At 40.4% G+C, this 20,584-nt stretch overlaps 1 protein-coding gene across 1 annotated transcript in view; it reads left to right on the plus strand.

Moving 5' to 3' along the window:
- The first annotated feature begins 713 nt into the window (after positions 1-713).
- LOC127350657 (spermatogenesis-associated protein 16-like) overlaps positions 714-20,584 on the plus strand; it is a 77,626-nt gene continuing 57,755 nt past the window's right edge. Inside the window, exon 1 of the mRNA XM_051377475.1 lies at positions 714-1,073. Within this exon, the coding sequence (XP_051233435.1) occupies positions 714-1,073 (360 nt within the window). The remainder of the gene's footprint in view (positions 1,074-20,584) is intronic.

Here is a 20,584-nt window from a genome sequence, read left to right on the forward strand (position 1 = left end):
GAGAAGTTCACTTTTCAGACGAGGATGCAACAGATGGTGACTTGGCCTATAAGAATCTTTATTTTGAGAACAAAACATCACTACCAAACAGTGCTGTGACCTCAAAGTCAACGTTCAGTAACAGGCGATAAGTGAGAGAAAAAACTGCAAAGTGCCACAGGCTGGTAATGATGGTCCTGAGTTGGGTTTTTGACAAATATCCTGCCCCTTCTATCTCACCATCCATTTATACTGATACTGGGCTAAAAGATCATAGTATTATAAACTCATGGTTTAGTACTTACAGCAGAACATTATGCTACTAAAAGATGCATTAAGATAAATCTGGGTAAGGTCATGAGGTATAAATGTAACACTGCCACTAGTGAAACATCAGGAATATTTTCAAATGTAATAGGGACATTTGAGTCTGTTAAGCTCACTGGAAAGTACTGAATTCCATCAGATCTGTTTAGCTGTGGTAGAAGAAGTATGCAGATCAGTTACAAGTTACACTACAACAATGGAAAAATACTCTGACACCGGGACTTCCGGTGCGGTGCTTTAGCAAGATGGACGCATAGAGGTGAGCTCCTACTAGTCGGTTTGGTAAAAGTACCTCCTATCAATATAAATAGTACTGAAAATATTTTAAACGAAGTATGAGAGGAGGGAAACTGCAAAGGTGTCAGAAGATAAACAAGAAAATAATTAAACCTGAAGAAAACTCGGAGATGAACAAGTCTGCTGAACATGAGGAAGCTAACGCAGCAGCTAGCATTAACCAAAACGCTCTGCTTGAAGGTCTGACATTACTCTCTAAAGAGTTAAAAGACTTTAAAGAAGATGTGAGGACGGACCTGAGTGAATTTAAAAACGATGTTAATAAAGCTATGAAAGACCTCGCGGAGTTTAAAGATACAGTCAAAATGCTAGCATTGCGGAGGCGCAAACGGATAGCTGACCTGGAGTCAGCCTGCCTGGAGATCAGAGACACACTGCTGACCGTGGTGAAAGAGAACACGGAGATGCGGGACAAACCTGTCGATTTGGAGAGCCGTTCAAGAAGAAAGGGCCAGGAGAAAAAGAGGAGAGTTCAGTCATTGAGTTTGTAAATGAACTGTTTAAAAGTGATCTTAGCCTGCCTGACGGAGTGGAGCTCCAGATTCAGCGGACAGAGCACTGATCCCAAAGCCTGCCGCTACATCATCTCCGAGATCAATAATAGTAAACTTTTTACAGTTCCACGTTAAAGGGCTGATACTTAAGAAAGCTTGGCAGCAGAAGATTGAGATGAACGGCAAACGACAACGATTAAGCGAGTGACAATATGAAGAGGCGCAAGGCATACGGGCCCATCAGAGCGGCACTGAAGGAGAAGGGGATCCGGTACCAGACGCCCTACACAAAGATACGAGTGTACTGGGACTGCGGATCTACGGATCTATGGCACTGCGGACCAAGCAGCCCCGGACCTGAATCGACGCAGAGTCAAGGTTACTGTGACAGCCGTGGAGGAACAACTGAATGCACTGTTGCCATGGAAACGCTTCAGACAGCGCAGCTTAGCGCGCACGAGAGAGGCTGACGGAGTTCAGACGAGGTACAGAGTGAGAAAACTGAATTGAATGAGGAGATAAGTGTGGCCCAGGTTTTTCTTTTTTACTTGACTGTATATTTATTGTGTATGTGGGGGTTCGTTTAAAACACCCCACTCTGGGCCACACAGGGTAAATGACTCCTGACCTACGTTATTAAGTTTGTGAAACCGATCAGAGAGAGTGGTTTGTCTGTCCTGCTATAGGGATTCTTCCTCTGCAGCTCCTCCATTTCCTTCCATTTTCTCCCTGTTAAAAGAGCATTAATGGGGTGGTTTTGCCTTCCCAAATCGAGGGACAGCGGATGTTGTACGCTGTACAGATTGTAAAGCCCCCTGAGGCGAATTGTGGTTTTGGGCTATATAAATAAAATTTTACTTTGACAGATCATTTCATTCAGAGCATCCCAGCTACAGATGCTTTGTTCTTTGGTTCCCTCACCCATTTAGCATTCCCCTCAGACTGGGACAGTCATTCATTTATCCTCTGATAGGAGCAGAGAGGTGGAGAAACACAGTGGAAAGAACAGGTATTGGCACAGACAGCAGAGCACTGTCCATGTTTGAAGTGTGAAGCGTTGCGGCTGCCTTGTTTTTGGTCGTTTCCCTCTGGTTCTTCTGCCTGGTTTTGTCTGTCTGTCTGATGTTGCTGTCTGCAGGGTTCTGTTGTGCATGCCACCATGCTTTCATTGTTTCTTTTTGCAAGGCTGCATTCCTCTCTTCCTCTTCTTGTTTACTCGTCTCATCTCATGCTCGTTCTGTCAAAGTCGGTGTGGTGCAACAGCACTAAGTTTGTGGTCTTTGGAAAATGCTTATTTTGAGAGCCTTCTGCTTTCTGCAAAAGGAACCCCTGAAAACTGGCTTGGGTGTGTCTGATTGGCTCCTCACAAAATAGCTGGTAAATGTACTTCATCACATACTGTAGAAACACACTATAACGTCGAGGTCGCTATTTTGTAAGGGGCCAAAACACACACACTTCAAATATTTCAATAAGAGCATAAAATCTCTTAAAATAACCTTTACAATAAATCAAGATAATGAACCATGTCTGTTGAATCTTTTCTGGAGCCGACACTGTTGTACAGACTGTATGTTGTACACTATGTGAAGAAAATTGCTATTTTGTAAGCATTTGTTTGGCACTGAACATGAGGCATTTTAAGGTTTAAAGTAGAAAGCAATCTTTTGAATTTTCATAGCGCCAAAATTAAGTTCACGAGTTCATGAGATTTTGTACATTGACAATATGTACAGTATAGTGGACAGAGCATCCAGGTCTAGGTGTGCACATGTCCAGCATTCAGCTTTATAAAGCAATGGTAACCTCTAAATTATAAGAACTGTAGCTGGCTTGGACAAGCATACTAAAAAACACTTATGGTAGGGCTAGAGTGGAAGGCCGACAATCCTAAAAGCCCAACAATAGGGGCAAAACATGAGACCAAACAGCCTCCGGTGAAGACCAAAGGAGAGCATTCATTAACACAAATACAGTTTCAGATAGTGGACAAATGCTTCTAGAATCGAATGAATACATTATTATTATTACATTATACAATATGTTCTCATCCAAGGTTGTCAAATACAGTCACTGATTTGTCATGCCTATAGACAGTATATATAATGGACAGAGATTCCAGGTCTGTGAAGTGTAGCCAACACAGAAATGTCTTAAACCTGCATTGTATGTAAAGGCCAGTAGGGGGAGCTCCATTGGTTGCAAAAAAGAAGCCCAAGAGTATTAAGCCTCTTGGATGGATTAGCCAACTTCTTACTTGATTCATTAGCTCAGTAAACAGTTTGCTCATGAGTTTATGGCCTCAATCTTTAGTTCATTAAGAATGATGTTCATTTAGTAAATGATCGTCCCATTAAATAAGTAAAATAGTCGATAACGTGTGTGACCAAGCGAGCCACCGTTATTTCCAGCTATGGACGAGTCGAAACTGCGCAGCCAATGAGAGCAGCATAACTTGCAGTACATCACTTCCGCTGGCTCTGAAAGATTGTCGCAACGGCATCAAAACTCCACAAACTAATGGGTGACGTCACCATAGGTTCACACTTAATTTTGTAAACACATTCCTGATGGCCCCCTTGATATGACTTGCAAAAGTAAAAATGTTCCCATCATCCTCAGCTGCTGCACAGTTTAGCTAAGATGTGTTACCATTTAGCTTCTGTATTTTGAATCATCAGAAGAGCACAGTCATGGCCCCTGGCTGCTGCTATCCAGAGACCGTGGCAGCATGGCTTCTGTTTACATTGAGAACAACGTGGTGGCAGAACCACCTCCATCTAAAAGCACATTTTAATCCTGTTGATTTACAATCAATTAGCAGTAACTTCATACAGCTGATGAGGCTGTAGGAGATAGAATAGTCAACAGTGAGACTGATATCAGTGAGATAAAATTACAATTACATTACAATTAGAATTACAGGCTTCATCATTTAGCATATATAGCATCAAGATGGGGCTTTGTTTTCTGAAAATCGGACACATCAAGCATGATGGTTGTTGTTGTCAGCATTAGCTGGTGTTTAATGCACCTAAGAAGTAATTTAATTATGTTATAATAATCACAAAATGTTAATCACAAAATATTACATTAAAATAAAAGTAACCACATAAACTCTTGGTCTCACGAAAGACGTGTGCCACCTCTGACACATTGCAGGCAACACATCACACTGTCTGGCATATTATCAGCATCTGTCTTTCAAATCTGGAAATTTACAAAACAGAAAAAATGGACAGCTGTCCAATATATAGAATGGGTCAGATAGTTTGTCACTGTGAAACTGTATGGTAGTTTTAAGCAGATTTAAGGGTCAGTTATATTTTATCAAATATATTTGCAGCATTTGTTAAACTGTATGTGTGTGTGTGTGTGTGTATGTTGTAAACCAGGAGTATCCAGCTGAACCCAAGCCACTTCCAGAACCATTTACGGCAGGCTGTCGTCTACAGGATGCTGGGAAAACCCTGCCAGGCAGCCAAGTAAGATCTCTGTGTGTGTTCCGTCTGTCCGCAGTATGATGTACTCGCTTATTTTTCAGTGTCAATTTACCTGGTAATGTAGTTGCAGTAATAAATAATAATAACAACAACAACAACAACGTTATTTTTTCGGCACAGATCATCACAGCTAACTTGTTAGGCTGTGAAAGAGTAACATCTATCTATGTAGGGATCCTTTCTATTATGTCGTCAGACATTTATTATAGCAATCTGAGCCTGTCAGTGGCAACAACAACAATGTTCTTTGATGGTGTGCGATTGCCCAAGGATTACATTGCTGCCACTTGCCTGGCTGCTGGCTGCAGCCCTCTCAAAAACAGCGTTTCCCATTAGTCACTTAGACAAAAAAAATATGGGAAAATATTGTTGAAAAATAAAGTTACCCATTAATGTCTGATCTCCTCACATTATGTTTATTCTTAATAAACTAGTAGTTTGAGACAATGTGATCATTGACTCACAAAAATAGTTTAAAAAGAGTCCAAATTGCCGACTGCTGGATTTGTGTTGGGACCCCACGCAGGATCCCAATCCCAATGGAGTCCTTATCCACCTTACAGAGGAGACTATGGAAGAGCAAAGACAAAGACAAAATTATGAAGAGAGATGGAAAGAGTGTGTGTATTTCTGTAGGTGTAGTGATGGGAAACAGGGAGGCTGGTCTCTTTTTCCCTGCACTTCATTCCCTTCTCCCATCCCGTCCTTCCATCTTTCTGTCCCATCTCGTCAGGTGAGACAGTGCTGACAGAGCACATCCTGTCTTGTCTGTCCATCTGTCCAAACCTCTCTGTCAGCACCCGCCACTCCCACTATTTCCCCCTTCATCTCTCCTTACTGAGGGATGAGTTCTGTCACACACTGAAAAAGCAAACGGCGGGATGCGCACAACACAGCTCACAAGCTAGAGCGACACACACTATCCCCTTACATAGGTAATGATAATACAAAACAACAAAATATCTGTGTACTTATGAGCGTCCTATGCCAGAAGCAACACATTTCAGTGTAAGTCAAAAATCAATTCAGTAAAGAAATACAGTCAATTCAACATGTTTTTCCCACTTTAAGGGTCAGATCCACCTGCTAGGGAGCCTCACTAGACATGGGTCCCACATTTCTTACCACTCCTGCAAGCTTCGTTGGATCTTTTAGTCAGCCATACGAGTATCAGTAATGTAACGACAGGGCAAAGATGCAGACAGGATGTATCAGCTCTCATGAGATTCCACATTGAGCTCTGACTGGAATGAGCACTGACTCACCCTAACTCCAAATATAGTAAAGCCCAAGGTCTTTACTAGTAGAAGGTTTTCAGAGTTATTACGGTGCAGTGCCTGTTTTCACACGTGCATGTTATGGGGCAGTGTCACCTGCCTGCCTGAGAACTTTTTTTTTTTTTTTTATTATTGAGCTAAAAAAAATGTTGAAAGACTTACAAAGACTGTTTTGGTGAGTTTTATTTTGTTTCTGTCCACTTTGAATAAAGTCACGATGTTAAAATAATGCAAGGTCAAATTATAATTTTTGTCTATGGAGTCTGGTGTGTGTGAGTTTCTGGTTAGACAAAAGGTCTATCTCTATATACTTTTTCTTTCCGTACTGTTGTCAGACACTTATAATAACAATCTGAGCCTGTCAGTGCCAAAAACAAAAACTTTTAGTGGATGTACTTTGACGGCGCATTTGTCCCCAAGGCTTAACGTTAGCTAATGTTGCAGCGGGCCATTGCAACCCTTTTCACAAATATTTTCAATTTTTTTTAATATATATATATATTTACAAATATCTAACTCAGTGAATTAAGGGTTTATTTCAACCAAACCAGCATTGGTGATTATTAGAAGAACTGTGAAAGACGAACATGGGTTTCGATAAGTTTTATTCTACTTCTGCATTGTTTTGTTCTGAGATTCTGGTGCTCTAGTGTGCCATCCAGTGGCAAGTGAATTTTGTATGTACAGTATAACCTTTAAATTGTTGGCATGCAACTTAAGTGTGCAGGACTGCCACACAATGTTGATTTCCCATTTAATCATAGTATCCATTAGTATGCAGATCTTATGCACATCCCTTTCATTGTCACATAAGCAACAAGCACAGCGTGAAATGTGAGAAGTATGGAAATTGTTGTTGGTAAAATGGGAAATAGATGAATGATTTACAACATGAAGGGAATAGGAAAAGTGAGAACACTACATTTTGAATGGACATAAAAAAGGGTAAATGGAAAAATAAAAATTAATTAATACCTTTGTTGAGTCATCTCGCTCTAGCACTATGCTATTATACTTAACACTTGGCATAATGAACACTGGAGTGATTACTGTACCGTGGACATCTGGATAATTCCACTGCCTTCATTCTCATTTCCAACAACGTTGTGCATTCACTGAACAGAAACCGATATTTCAACAAATTTTTAATCTTCAACTGACATTTCGACTGCTGCCATTGCTAACTGACACTTTAAAAGTCATGCTCAGCTTGAGGCACAGATGAGAAGCAGGCCACATTACCCACTACATTAATCACTACCAGCACTGGACGTGTCTATAACAAGTATATAAACAAACTGCATCTATCCGAATGGACAGTAGAGACCACTCTATATCTATATAAAAATACTGGCCCAATATGCCCTCTCTCTCACAGACAATTGAATCACACGGGAGTGAGCTATGCATAATGAGAACCTGATCTGACCCCGACATGCTGCTTTATTAAACGAGGTTAAAGTCTTGCCACCGCTGACACACTAAAAATAGAAGAGACAGTAAACTGCAGGGTTGCTAAATGGTAATGTGCCCTTCTAATTGCTCCGAGTCCCATGTCATGTTCCTGTCAGACAGCGGACCTTTTTCTTGTTTGTGCGTTACTGTCGTCATTTATGATTGAAGATTGATCATGAGGAGTCTCACCAGTGTACTGCATGACTCACTGACAGACAGAAGGAGGTGTGATCTGGGTGGCGGGAGAGGGAGGGAGAGCACTTTTCTCTTGTTAACCTCTGGTGTCGTTTCTCAGCTCCCTCTTTTTTTCTCTCCTCTCTTGTCTACCTCCTCATCCTTGCTAGATGAGCAAGAGATGAGAGGAGGAGGTGGTAGATGATTGGAGGGGCCTATTATGTCTCAGTTCTCCCCCCTATTGTCACTTTTCTTCTTTCTTTACCTTGCCTTAAGTCTTCCAAAATCTAAAGGTTAACAGTTTTTTTCCGAGGTTCCCACTCTTTTTATGAAATCATTTTTCCAGGACATTTCCAAGACCTATTAACCTATTAAAAGAGGAAATGTACAATTAACATTAATGTGTTCGTATTTATCAACCACAACAAAAATGTGAGAATGCTCACAGCTCTGGAAAAAAAATAGACCTGACACCGAAAAGTTTGCACGTCTGGTAAAGCTGCTTTCAAGTATCGTACTGCGCAAGTAAGCCTACCAACAGTCCAGATTCAAACTAAATACGGAAGTGATCTGAGGGGTAGATCTGAGTGAGAAACTAAAATGCAATACCAGCTTTCAAGGGCAACATGGATTATTTCCAGGATATTTGGTTATTTTCATCAATTTCCAGGCCTTACCATGGTTTTCCAGGACCCTGTTAACTCTATCTATTTACTATAAGATGGATGTACCACACAAGCATGCCAGAGTGCTGACGCTAGTAAAATGAATGCAGATTGGCCGGCCGCAGTGCCTTCCATTCCCCCTGCCTGCTTGTCTGCCTGTTTGCCTGCATGATGTATGCTTTGGAGCTATTTCTTACTGATAATATCATAAACAACAGGCTCTGTCGAGCCTCTCTGTCCCGCCTCTCCTAAAGACACAGGCCGTGGAGCTGACACCCCCCTTTTACCTGCAAGAGAGAGTGAGGTCACTCTTTCAGGTTGGCATAAATCTGTATGGGATCAAATTGTCAGCTGCTAACATCAGTCAAAGCCCCAGTCCACATTTATATTGCAGTCCATATGCATACCTGGTCTACACTCTGCAATGTGGACCTGAATTGGAGTATAGTTAAACCACTTTTTGGTGGTAGCTTCAGTATGCTGTCAACTGTTCTTCAAATTTGTATTTCTTGGTTGCCAAAGTAATGTCTTTTCTTTGATCATCTCTGTACAGATCCCCATTTTGCATTGAGATGTTATACACTGGACTTTAAGTTCAAGATCTAAAGGATATAACATTGAGGAGGATCTATTGTCAGAAATGGAATATAATATTCATAGGTATGTTTTCATTAGTGTATAATCACCTGAAAATAAGAATCATAGTGTTTTTGTTACCTTAGAATTGGTCCACCATGTTGAACCGCCTTGTGTTTTTTGCAGCCAATGTAGCTTCTCCTACACGTTTGGAATGGGAGGGTGAGACGAGGGGGTTGTCATGTGCAACTTCACTGCTGAATGCCACTAAATCCTAGACACTGGTCCTTTCAAGTACTACTTTGACATTTTTGCAGTTGCAGTCTATGCATCAACTATACATGTCCATGGAATGGCGCCGGCCAACGGCAGCCTGTCATGGCAGCTCCTTCATTGTTGTAGTTTTAGTGTGTTTTCAGTGTGTTTTTGCTATTTTGAACTCTTTTCTTACTTTCTTACTTTCTTACTACTTTGTTCACGTCGCCTAAATACTTTTTGGCGTTTTTGAGCACTTTTTATTTTTGTTTACGCTGGTCTCCATGGCGACGGGGAGTGCATTGTTTTCACCCGTGATCAGATGATCGCCCTGAGGCCCCTAGCATCCTGACCGGAGAGAACCCTCATACCGGAGGAGCTGAGGAGACGGTGAGGCTGCAGAGCGGGGTTAAACGGAGGATGAAGAAGAGGAGCTTTAAACTCTAAGTTACATCCCTGCAATCATCGAGCAGATACCGGACTCCAACGTCACCATTCCCGGCTTCCAGACGGTTCGAGCCGTCAGGGACACCACGCGACCGGCATGAAGAAAGGAGGGGGACTGTCAGTGCTCATAAACAACAGGTGGTGTCGCCGGGCACGTCTGTGTGAAAGAGCGTCTGCAGCCCGGACATCGAGCCGCCGCCGTCGGACTCGTCCGTGTTGTCTGCCACGGGAACTTTCCAGTGTTGTCGCCATCACTGTCTATATTCCTCACAGTGGTCTTCATCATCATCATCACTGTTTACATTTATGATGTCTTATTTATTCTCCTGTACAGCACTTTGGTCAACTTTGGTTGTTTTTAAAGTGCTTAACAAATAAAGTTGGATTGGATTGGATATACAGACAGGCAGTAATTAGCTTAGCTTAGCATTAAGACATAGTAGGAAGCAGCCTAAAAAATCTGCCTACCAACACCTCTAAAGCTGACGGATTAACAGGTTATATCTTAAAAGTCTGTACATGACTAGCTACAGGTTTTGGCTTTAATTGATGTTACATGCAATTTTTTTGGTGACTAGTGTATTTTTGAGCTTTGGAGTCTGTAATATGCTGAGCTGAGCTAATCGGCTCCTGGCTCTGGCTCCATAATTATTGCATGGCCATGAGACACTTTCTCACCACTGAAAGCATAACAAAGCAGATTTCCCAAAACTTTGAGCTATTTTCATGTTTGATTGCTCCGGTTTGGGCTAGCTGCTTTGCATAACTAGGGATCAGCATGCCAAGGGCTCTGCTCTCACCCACCACCTGATGGCAATGAAACAACACCTTACAATCCTCCTTGTGGACAGTGAGTTTACATAGTAGAACCCTCAAGTTGTCTTTTGTGAAGCCCATTTTTGCCTAGCATTATTTTCCCTTAATCTGGCTTATTACAGAGGTATGAACCCAAAATAAAGAGATTTTGCTGTGATGTAATTGCAATAAAAGGAGTGCCCGGATAGCTCACCTGGTAGAGCTGGTGCTCCAAGTACCAAGGCTGAGTCCTTGCTGCGGCGGCCCAGGGCTCAAGTCCAACCTGCTGCCCTCTGTCTCCCCCTCTCTCCTGTCAGTCTTCAGCTGTCAGTGTCAATTAAAGGCAGATAAAGATATTAATGTATTAAAAATAACTACATTATGATGGAGATTTGTAAAAAGTTGGAATTCATGCTTCGTCAGGTCGTTCCGCAAGATGACAAGCAAACCTCTGCTTTGATTTCTGAATGGAGTTCAGACAGATCAAGGCTATGCTAACTTGGTTCGTTATAAAGTATAACAGATGGCTGGAATCAAATAACAAATACATATTTTCAGAACTTAACAGGTAGTTCAACTTTCTTGGAAGTAATGGTAGAGGCAGCACAATTGCATGTAACACGATGCATGTGAACGTGAATTCAGTATACCGTGGAAACGTGTTACAACTTAATCAAAACATGAAACAAAAAAAGAAGAGACTTCCAACACAAATATCTAAAGAGACAAAACTGCACATGGAACCAATTTGCCTTGGGTGACAATACCAAGTTGCCCAAGACAACACAGTGCAAACCTAGAGCATGCTGAACAGACTATATGTAATCTGGCTCGGGAATACTTCGGAATGTTCCAGGATACAGGAGGAGCTGAAGAAGTAGCAAGAGAAATGGGCATCTGGTCTAGTTTGCGTCGCCTGATACACCCAGAGCAGCAGTAGCAAATGGATATATGGATGGACTTGGAATTATTCAGTATTTTTGATAAGTAAGCCTATCTCTCTTCGCTGATTGTCAGTGTTTTGTTTCATTCAGCCCTGAAGCACATTGGGATGTATGGCTGAACTCAGGTAATTTCCAGTCCACTATCATTTAACCCCTTTCTCATTTACTGGTTGGCTGTGTTTTACTTGTCTGTTTCTATTGATTTCGACATTGGGATGACGAATGGCTTAATCATGAGAATCCCAGGAAGGGTTAAAATTCCGCTGATGGTCAAGGAATGAGCTGCAGAAAGGAGTCAGACATATTTGCAATTAGAGGACCACAAAAAATCTGAAGCTCTGATTTTGTCAATGTATGCTATTAGAAACTGAAACCCATTTTAGATTTTTTGATCTGAGTGCTTCCTCCACCTGCTTTTAAATATTGTTGTATTTTACAATGATATTGTTGTCTCTTTTTTTGGGCCGTACTTTATTTGTCATACGGGCTGGGGTACCTTATTATGTATGATACCTATTGTCTGCTATATCACACACATATATACATATACATATATATTTATTAAAAACAATCAATACACACACATCTGATTACTAATGATAAAACTGACGGAGTAAAGTAATGTTCTTGTTGTCTATATTATTTTATTGCCCTTTATATCGCTTCACATTGCTTTCCTTGTCTTCAGTGGTCTGTAAAAAATGTCTGAATCTTACTAAATCTGTTTATGCAGTTGATTACCCAGCAGCCCTTTACTATTTTGGCAGTGTTTTGAAGCTTTTCTTCCATATGAATGCATCGGTGGCAGATGCTGACTTTTGGGTGTTTTCCACTCAGGGAAGGGTGGTTGTGAAGACTTACATGTAGAGCGACACTACATGAATACTCTATACAGTATACTGAAGCTGACTGCAAAATGAGGAGCCGCTGGGTAGACAGGTTACAGAGTCAGGTTATCTGAAAGGGGGACAGTTGAGGGTCCATAGTTGTCCCTACTGGGCTACTGTAGAAACGTGGTGGTTCAACATCCCTGCAAGAGAACCTGCTCCCACTGTAGATAAAAACGGCTCATTCTAAGGTTATGAAAACACAACGATTCCTATATTCAGGTGATTATTACACTAATGAAAAAAATCTTGAAATTTAGAGACTAGTTTTCCAGTCATGGAAAACTGTCTCATAAACACTGACCACCGTTGTAAACAAGCTATCTATTGTTAAATTCCTGGAAAATATCCTGAAGAAGTCCTGGACAGTGTTTACTTAAAAACAGTGGGAACCCTGTCCTTAATGCTACACACTGGGCCTTGTGCCTGCATACACTCTGAGACAGAGAACTCTCAAAATTGCAATCCTGGTCAATGTGTAACTCAATGGGGGATCCAAATATATTATGTGAGCTTTGATAGAAAAACCCCAAACCTATCCCTTTACCTATTATGTGTACTGTGTCATTTATCAGCTTGTGTAGCTGCCTGTCTCTCTGTCTGACAGCCTGTCTTCATGTCTGTCTCCTTGCAACAGTGTTTCCCCACCTTTCAGTCGGCGTTCGTCCATATTCTCCTTTTTCATCCCTCGTCATATTTTCTATCCGGACAGCTGTCAGAAGGCCACCAGGGTTATTATCTTGATATGAGATACACCTTGTCGGCCTTGAGATTCTCTCGCTCTCTCTCTTTCTCTCTCTACCCCCCACCTGCCCCACCCATCCCTCGCTCTCTCTTCTTATATCAGGTAATAGGTGTATTGATCTCTGGCCACCTCTGTTGCCGGGTGGCAGACGGACCAGTGGGGATTAAGTAGTCAATCTGCATTATTGGCATCCTGGCTCTTTTTATATCCCTTCCACAGTGTGTGTGTTTGAGTGGTCTTGCTGATGCATTCCCACATGTGTGTGTTATGTTCATATGTCAGCGTGCACACATCAAAAGATACCTGCCATTTTTTTCCACTTCACCCTTAACAAAGTGAGGATATTTTTAGCCAAGGCTGACGGCACTCTGATTGATCACATGGAAATTGAAATTGGGCGATCTCCATCCCCGTAATGAGAATCAGACGCTTAGCTCAGCTTTGAACATCCGGACCAATTTGGAGGGGCACAAAATGAGACTTGTTTGCATCAGCTGTTAGGCACTGCGTCCACTGGGGACCTCTTTACAACATTGGCTTATTTCTTCTCCTTATTTACCATGGAAAGGATACACTGATGACAGCTCTGAGGGCTGAGTGTGTGCTCCGAGCGCCAGGCCTCCAAAGGAAGAAAATAGTATATATTTCAGCTTGAACAAAAGAGTGCGTTGCTTCAAAGAGCTTTTCAGTACTTGGCGCAGCAACAGCAAGGGCAATGACAAGTTCTTCCCCAAGTGGCTGCTGTGTACTGAGAAGTGAAATGGAAATGCTGTGCAGATGCAGGCCCTCGGTGTGCGACCCATTTTAAACTGCAGTGCACACTGTCCTACTAGGGTACAAACATCACATTCACACAAATGATAAGCCCTAAATATTTTACTCATCAAACTTTTTAAAAGCATTTTCCTTTTTAAAGAAGTATTTAAAGAGCAAGTACACCCTTGAATTCAGCAAGGACCATTCCCTATAAGACTAAAGGTACTTTAGAGGTACCAGACAGTGAGTGGCACCAGTGGCAAAAAAAAATCTGCTTTAATAGTCAGTGTTCTCTGATGTATCCAGGTACAGCCATACAGTTAAATGCAGACATCCACAAAAGAACTCTTGCCTCTTACTGTATATTAATTGAGTGGAACACTGAGCTAGATTGTGTTTTTAAAAACCTTCACTAGTCAACACGTTCTTACTCCCAACTCATCAAATACTGCAGCTTAGTCAGTTGCCCTTCACTTCAAAATATGACGCTGTAGGTGTCCCCAAACCATAAAGCAATATCATGGTATACTGTATATTTGGAGATAAAAGGAGCACAGTGGCACAGAAAACATTGCACAGGTGAAGGAAAGAATGGATTCTGGAAGCAAACATCACAGCAGCTGTAAAAAAAAGCTGAAGCTGAAAAGAGGATGTTTCTACAATAGAATAATGATCCTAAATATACCTCAAAATCTACCACACACTACCTCAAGAGATGCAAGCTGAAGGTTTTGGAATGGCCCTCACAGTGCCCTGAAAATCTGTTTGTGGATCTTAAAAGAGCTGTGCATGCAAGACAGCCCAAGAATATTGCAGAACTAGAAGAGAGGAAAAATTGTTTTAACTTATTTCAAAAATACATAAAACTTAACTATGCATTAATGTTTGCTGAAAATATTGTGTTTTATGTCCCATATCCAAGAGAGGCTGTGGTTATTTTCAATAAAAAATGTTTTATTTGCCTTGCATACAACTTCAGAAATTCAGAAACACCAAAAAACAATTTCTCACCCATCAGCAAAGTAGTGATCACTGCCAGCAGAAACGTGATGATTATACCATCACTCTCCTCTGGTCCCCCAGGTATTGTACTGTATATTGTCCAGTGAGTTGGGCCTAATCTATTAACTGATGGTGATCTTTAGACAGTGTAATACATCATCTATTGACTTGGGATAGGTCTATCAACTGGATGTGCAGCTCTCTCTGTCACACTGTTTCCCTCTCTTCTGCAGTGAATACAATTCCCACTGGATTTAATTAATCCCTGTTTTGGTTGGCTGCTACAAACACAAACACACACACATGAATCATGTATTAGTGCAGGGTGTTTCATGCATTCACTCAACCAATTTACTGTAAAGAATTATGGATACAGCGATCTCTGCTCTGTCTAAATTCTCTGATGTTTGTCTGTTTGTCATTAGATGGATGTTGTTGCTAACATCTTGCACATGCATGGATCTGATACCCCATATTTAACTTTCAAATAAGCCTTCACTTCTATTACAATTGCTGGTATTTAATCCAATCGGTAAAAGTTCACATGTGTAAAAATTCAGTCCTAATATTATTTCCATTCCGCTTTGTCACTCAGAAAATAGGACAGATTAAACAATAGAATAGAATAGAATTCACAGTTCAACCACAGTGGTGAGCAAGATATGAATAAATTATTATTATTAAGTTTTACTAAATAAAAGCAAACAGAAACGTATTAGCCCTGACTTAAAGTGCTGTCCACACCTAGAATGATAACTATAAGAACAACTATAACTATATCTTTAAAGTCATTCTAAGTGGATGGCATCTACACCACTGTTATATCGACAGCAACAGTGGCAAATATGATCGTTGGGATTACTTTCAGAGCGATTTGATGAACAATATTGTGGTATACAACTTATTAAATGATTAATTTTAGGCTGCAAATGACACAAATGGCCATTATGATGGGGTCTCTGAAGTGCTTAATGATGTCACCTTTTTTACCAATGTATGAATAAAAATGTTCCTAAAAGATGAGTGTTGGATTTTCTGTCATCGGCAAATTCTAACCACTCAGATCTATAAAGCTTAAAATCTTTTTCATGGGGAAAAGTCTTTAGTGCTGGTCTTTGTTCTTCCTTCAGTTTTAGAAATATTCTGGCAGCATCTACGCTAACCTATTTAGCAGTCGCCATTGTTTCTGAGCAGTCACTTCTCACACACCTAGCGTTAACACATGCCTGTAGCTCATGCCGTAGCTGCCACTAGTTTTCAGTTTTGTGATCTTCGACCTGCCTCGCAAGGTTATAATAATGGAGCAGCAGATCAGAAATATATTTTGGTCTCTAACCAACAAACAGTTGTACTTTAGTAAAGATCTGAGAACTGTAGTCATCCATCTTGCTGGCGAGGACTCTCTCGCCTTTATACAGAGGCCTTTAAAGACAGCATTATAGTCGTCAAGTATACTGAAGATAAACACGTGGACTTTTGCACCAAGAAAAGTAGTAATACTATCTAAACTAAACAGCTTTGTGAGAGGCTGGAAGGTATTTCACTGGAGTTCTGATGTGGCAACCCCATCCCTGATCAGCCCTACCACCTACAATGACAATTTGACAACAATTTATGACCTTGGAGAGCAGTTGTCATTCAGAAAAACAACCAGGTTGATGGTCATGTTAACATTCACTGGGTCATGTGGGACTTTTCCCATCAGTCACTCACATCTGTACTACCTGCTAATACTAAGACACCTCTATGTACCAACACAAACATAACAGAGAAATCATGGGTTGTATCTGCCCTGCCATTGTTGGAGGCTGTAAAGGAATATGTAACCAACACACACGTACATGGACACACATTTATCATGCAAGCGCCCAGCTGTGGAAACATGCTTTGCACATAGATTGACAGAATGTTGCTTTTAATGCTTCACCGTGTCAAGGGAGATCCGCATCTCCGCTGCCTCCTCCAATCATGACACACACACACACACACACACACACACACACACACACATTAATAAGTACACACTCCTTACCCTATAGCCCCAATCCACACACTCACGTCCATCTCCACACATGACCTACATATAAATTCAAATGCATACACTACTGCATTCAATTCTAACACACATGCATCCAGTGACAGCACAGACATTAAAGTGTTTTGACTGGCAGGAAGCCAAAGCCCCAATGCAGTCTGACAAATATCTACCTCGACATGGCAAAGAACACAAGGACAAGGACAAGCTGGGTATCTCTCTCTCTTTCACTTCAGTCAGGTTTGATATTGACTGTGTGTGGATGGAACTTTGGTTGCCTTGATAAAGAGGTGATTCACTCTTGTCTGTGTTTGTTTCTGGCTCATGCTCCGTTTGATTATTTTCTGAAAAAATTAAGTGAACTCTGCTGACCTGGTTCCAATGTGCTTTTTAATGATGAATGGACCAGTGCTTTATCCAAAAACATCAAATGCATTCCAGATTTGTGCCCAAAGTCATTAAAGTGTATTGTCACTTGCTTAATAATGTAGATGCTACTGCAGTTTTACAGTCAGACCTCCATCTATAATTGGTTTTGTTTTAAATCAAAAAGTAATCTAAACCATTAAGATAAGATGTACCTTTATTGATCCACGTAGGAGAAATTCATTTGAGTTCAGCATTCAAAATGTGGAATGTTTACCTACAACCTCACTATGAGACTTACAACATGATATATGTAAGATTGATTAAAGGTCATATATAAGAAATTAATTTGCTACTAGATGTCGCACTAGAGCGCCAGCAACTCCGACCAAAACAATGGACACTGGCCATCCAGATTCCATTGACAAAATAAGTAATTTCACCTTGTGTCGCAAAATATACTTTAAACTAGACAGAAACAAAATAAAACTCACCAAAACAGTCTTTCATTAGTCTTTCCAACAATCACCAACACTAGTTTGGTCCAAATAAACCCTTGATTCACAGAGTTAGATGAGAAAATAAACAGGCTGCTATGCCAGGTAAGCTAATCCTTGGGTAAAAAAGCTCTCGTCAGATCCACTAAAAGTTGTTGTTTTTGCCTCTGACTGGCTCAGATGGTTATTCTTAGCGTCTGACAACATTATGGAAAAGATCCCTACAGAGATAGACCTTTTGTTTAACTTTGTTTGCCCAACATCCATGCACGGCCAGAACGGTTCTGTTAACAAACCTCAGAGAGGCTACGATACCAACAAAGGCAGAGGAAATTGTTGTATTAATTAATAATTTAATTATTAATTAACACATCAAAAAACCTATTTACCCAACTTACTTTTGCACATCTTATTTTTCCTAAGCTATTTGTTTATTGTTTGTCTTAAGGTCCTCGTTCATAACTATTATGTTCGTAGGTGTTTTTTGCTATAGTGCATGAAAGTTTAACTAGGAGATTGCAACAGGGTGGAGTCATAGTTTGTAATTTCAGTGTGTGTTCACAAGGTACATCTCTCTCCTCACTGCGTATACACTTAAGGGGCAGTCTTGCAAATAATAGCAGGAGACGTTAGCACCGGATGATTATGTATTTATCAAAGACAGGCAAGCTGTTAATGTTATTTCTCTACCTGTGAAGACCAGGAATAAACATAGCGCAAATGGAATTTCCAAGAACCACAGCAAAGGTTTTAGATGTAAAAATATAAATTGAATATAGTAAAAACAAGAAAGAAGCTAGAAATAAAAATTAAGCATTTGGTCCCTTACTAGTGAGCGCAATATCTGGTTGACAGGGGGTTTTGGTTTGTGGTCATCAAAGTTGAATTTGAAGTTTTTCTTTTATTAAGACATTTAAGTGTGTGTTACATTTGGCTAAAAATTAGAAGCCTGCTGACTAAATTATTGTACATGACATTAAAGGTATAGAAGGTATACAGTTATAAAGGTAGGAAGAGATTGATTAGCCCTGCAGCTTAGTGACTCCTGTTATTTCATCAACCTGGAACCAGTGAGTGGATCCTAACCAGGCACATGTGCTGTCATTATTCTGAGTGCGATGAGTTGCATGAAAGGTGCCAGATCAGGGAGCTAAATTATTGCAAATTAAAAACGAGTATTATACAATCATTATAAGTCACATAACTTTAGGTTGCTTATTAAAATGTATTCAGTGTCACACAGCTAAATATTATGATTTTCCACATCTGTAAATGATTAATGGTCCATTGCTGTTTTAGTCAACAGATGTTACAAATCTAATTGTAAAATAAATATTATATATATTATATATAGAATAGAAAACTTGCCTATGCGCAATTGAGCGCCACTTCCTGCCATCCTCTGTTTGTTTAAACACATTATGTGTCATTCTGTGCTGAAGCAACGGGGACAGAGGGGTGAGTAGAAAAAAATAGAACAAAGTACAGAGAGCAGCTGTGTGTTTGTATTTCTTTTTCGTTAAATTTTGAAATAGAAGTGCATAAATCTGACCTAAGCCCCAACATATACATGCCCATATATATGGGGGTGGCAGGGCCTAAACATAACCAAACTGCAACTGTTTCAAAATGTTAACCAGGCAAGCTTTATTTTAAAATATAAGCTGATGTTGCATCAATAATCTTGCTAATTTGACCATGGAGCCCTGCACGTCCGAAAATGGCATTGTTAACAGAATTAACTCGTGCTTCTAATGGATGATCCCTTCGCAACGACCAATCAGCATGGGTGTGGGTGGGTACATTTCCAATTGATAGCCATCCACCATCGGTTGTAAATTTCAATTTTCCACAAAGCCCGCAGTTTACATTTCCAAACATGAGATCAGTATCAAATTTTAGTGTTGTCAGTAGACTATTAAACAGTTTTAGGTTTTTCTTATACTTCGACAGTTTATATTCCTGAGGGAAAAAAACCTTTTTTACATTACACATTATCTGTCAAGAGATACATCATATGTAAAACTGTCATTTCAATTATTGGGTTTTCTTATATTTTTTATCACTGTAAGTGCAAAATAGACCTGTGTTTGCCCTACTATTTCATTTCATAACGGCTGCTGTGAAAAAGGTCTATTTAATACATTTCGAGACAGTTTTACATTTTCAGGACATTATTACATTGTTGGATGCTACATTTCTGTTTTAGACTCCACAGTTGTCCCATTTAGAGGAACATATGTAAACATTAGTTATTACATTATCAGCTGGTTCAAACTTCTGTCTTGATTGAGATTTCCCTGACACATTGTTTCTCCTCTCTCTGCCATCAGGAGTGTGTTGACTGCTGACTGGCTGTATTGTCTGTTGGGAGGCACCGAGCGCCATATCAGCACGCAGCTCAAACTCTATTGGCAGGTGAGTAGGACAGATGGGCACTCAGTGGACGAGTGTGTGTGTGTGTGTGTGAATGATTATTGGTTAAAGGACTTGCCGACTGGGTCTTCACCAGCCTATCAATCACGGCTGTTTAGAAACCTCTGGTTGCTGCATAAGGCCTGCTAAAGCATTTATAATGAACCCACAAGGGCGAGGTGAAAGTGTGTGTGTGTGCGTGTGTGTGTCTGCCCTGACAACAGGCCTGATTTAACCTTAAAAATGGAACAGTAAAGGGCATGACCCATAAATCAGTCAGTATATCTTCACATCAATACCTGACACTGGCTTTTGAACTGTCTTCCCTCCCAGCCACTGTGGACAGAAAGCAGAACAACTTTAAGACCTAGCACTTATTAGAAAGATGTGATAGCAATATTCTTTCACCTGGTTAATATCTCTCCAGATATACAAAAATAAGTACAAATGTTCCAATGACATGTTCAGAGCTTTTAAAGCTGCTTATTTTTTTTATTCACAACAAAAAGCAGTACATTTGTACAATAAGTACATTTAAAAAAAAAAAGATGTGTGCTCGCTTAAATTAAATACAAACACTATAAACAGGTAAAATGTCTTAAAATGTTAAGTATTGGAGTTTAAGCTCAGAGCAGTTAACATGTCAGGTAAAGTTTAAGCATCAAAAGTCTCTGAAGTGTTAGTCAGGTGTAA

This window comes from Dicentrarchus labrax, unplaced genomic scaffold (genome assembly GCF_905237075.1).
Source record: "Dicentrarchus labrax unplaced genomic scaffold, dlabrax2021, whole genome shotgun sequence".
Lineage (NCBI taxonomy): Eukaryota > Metazoa > Chordata > Actinopteri > Moronidae > Dicentrarchus > Dicentrarchus labrax.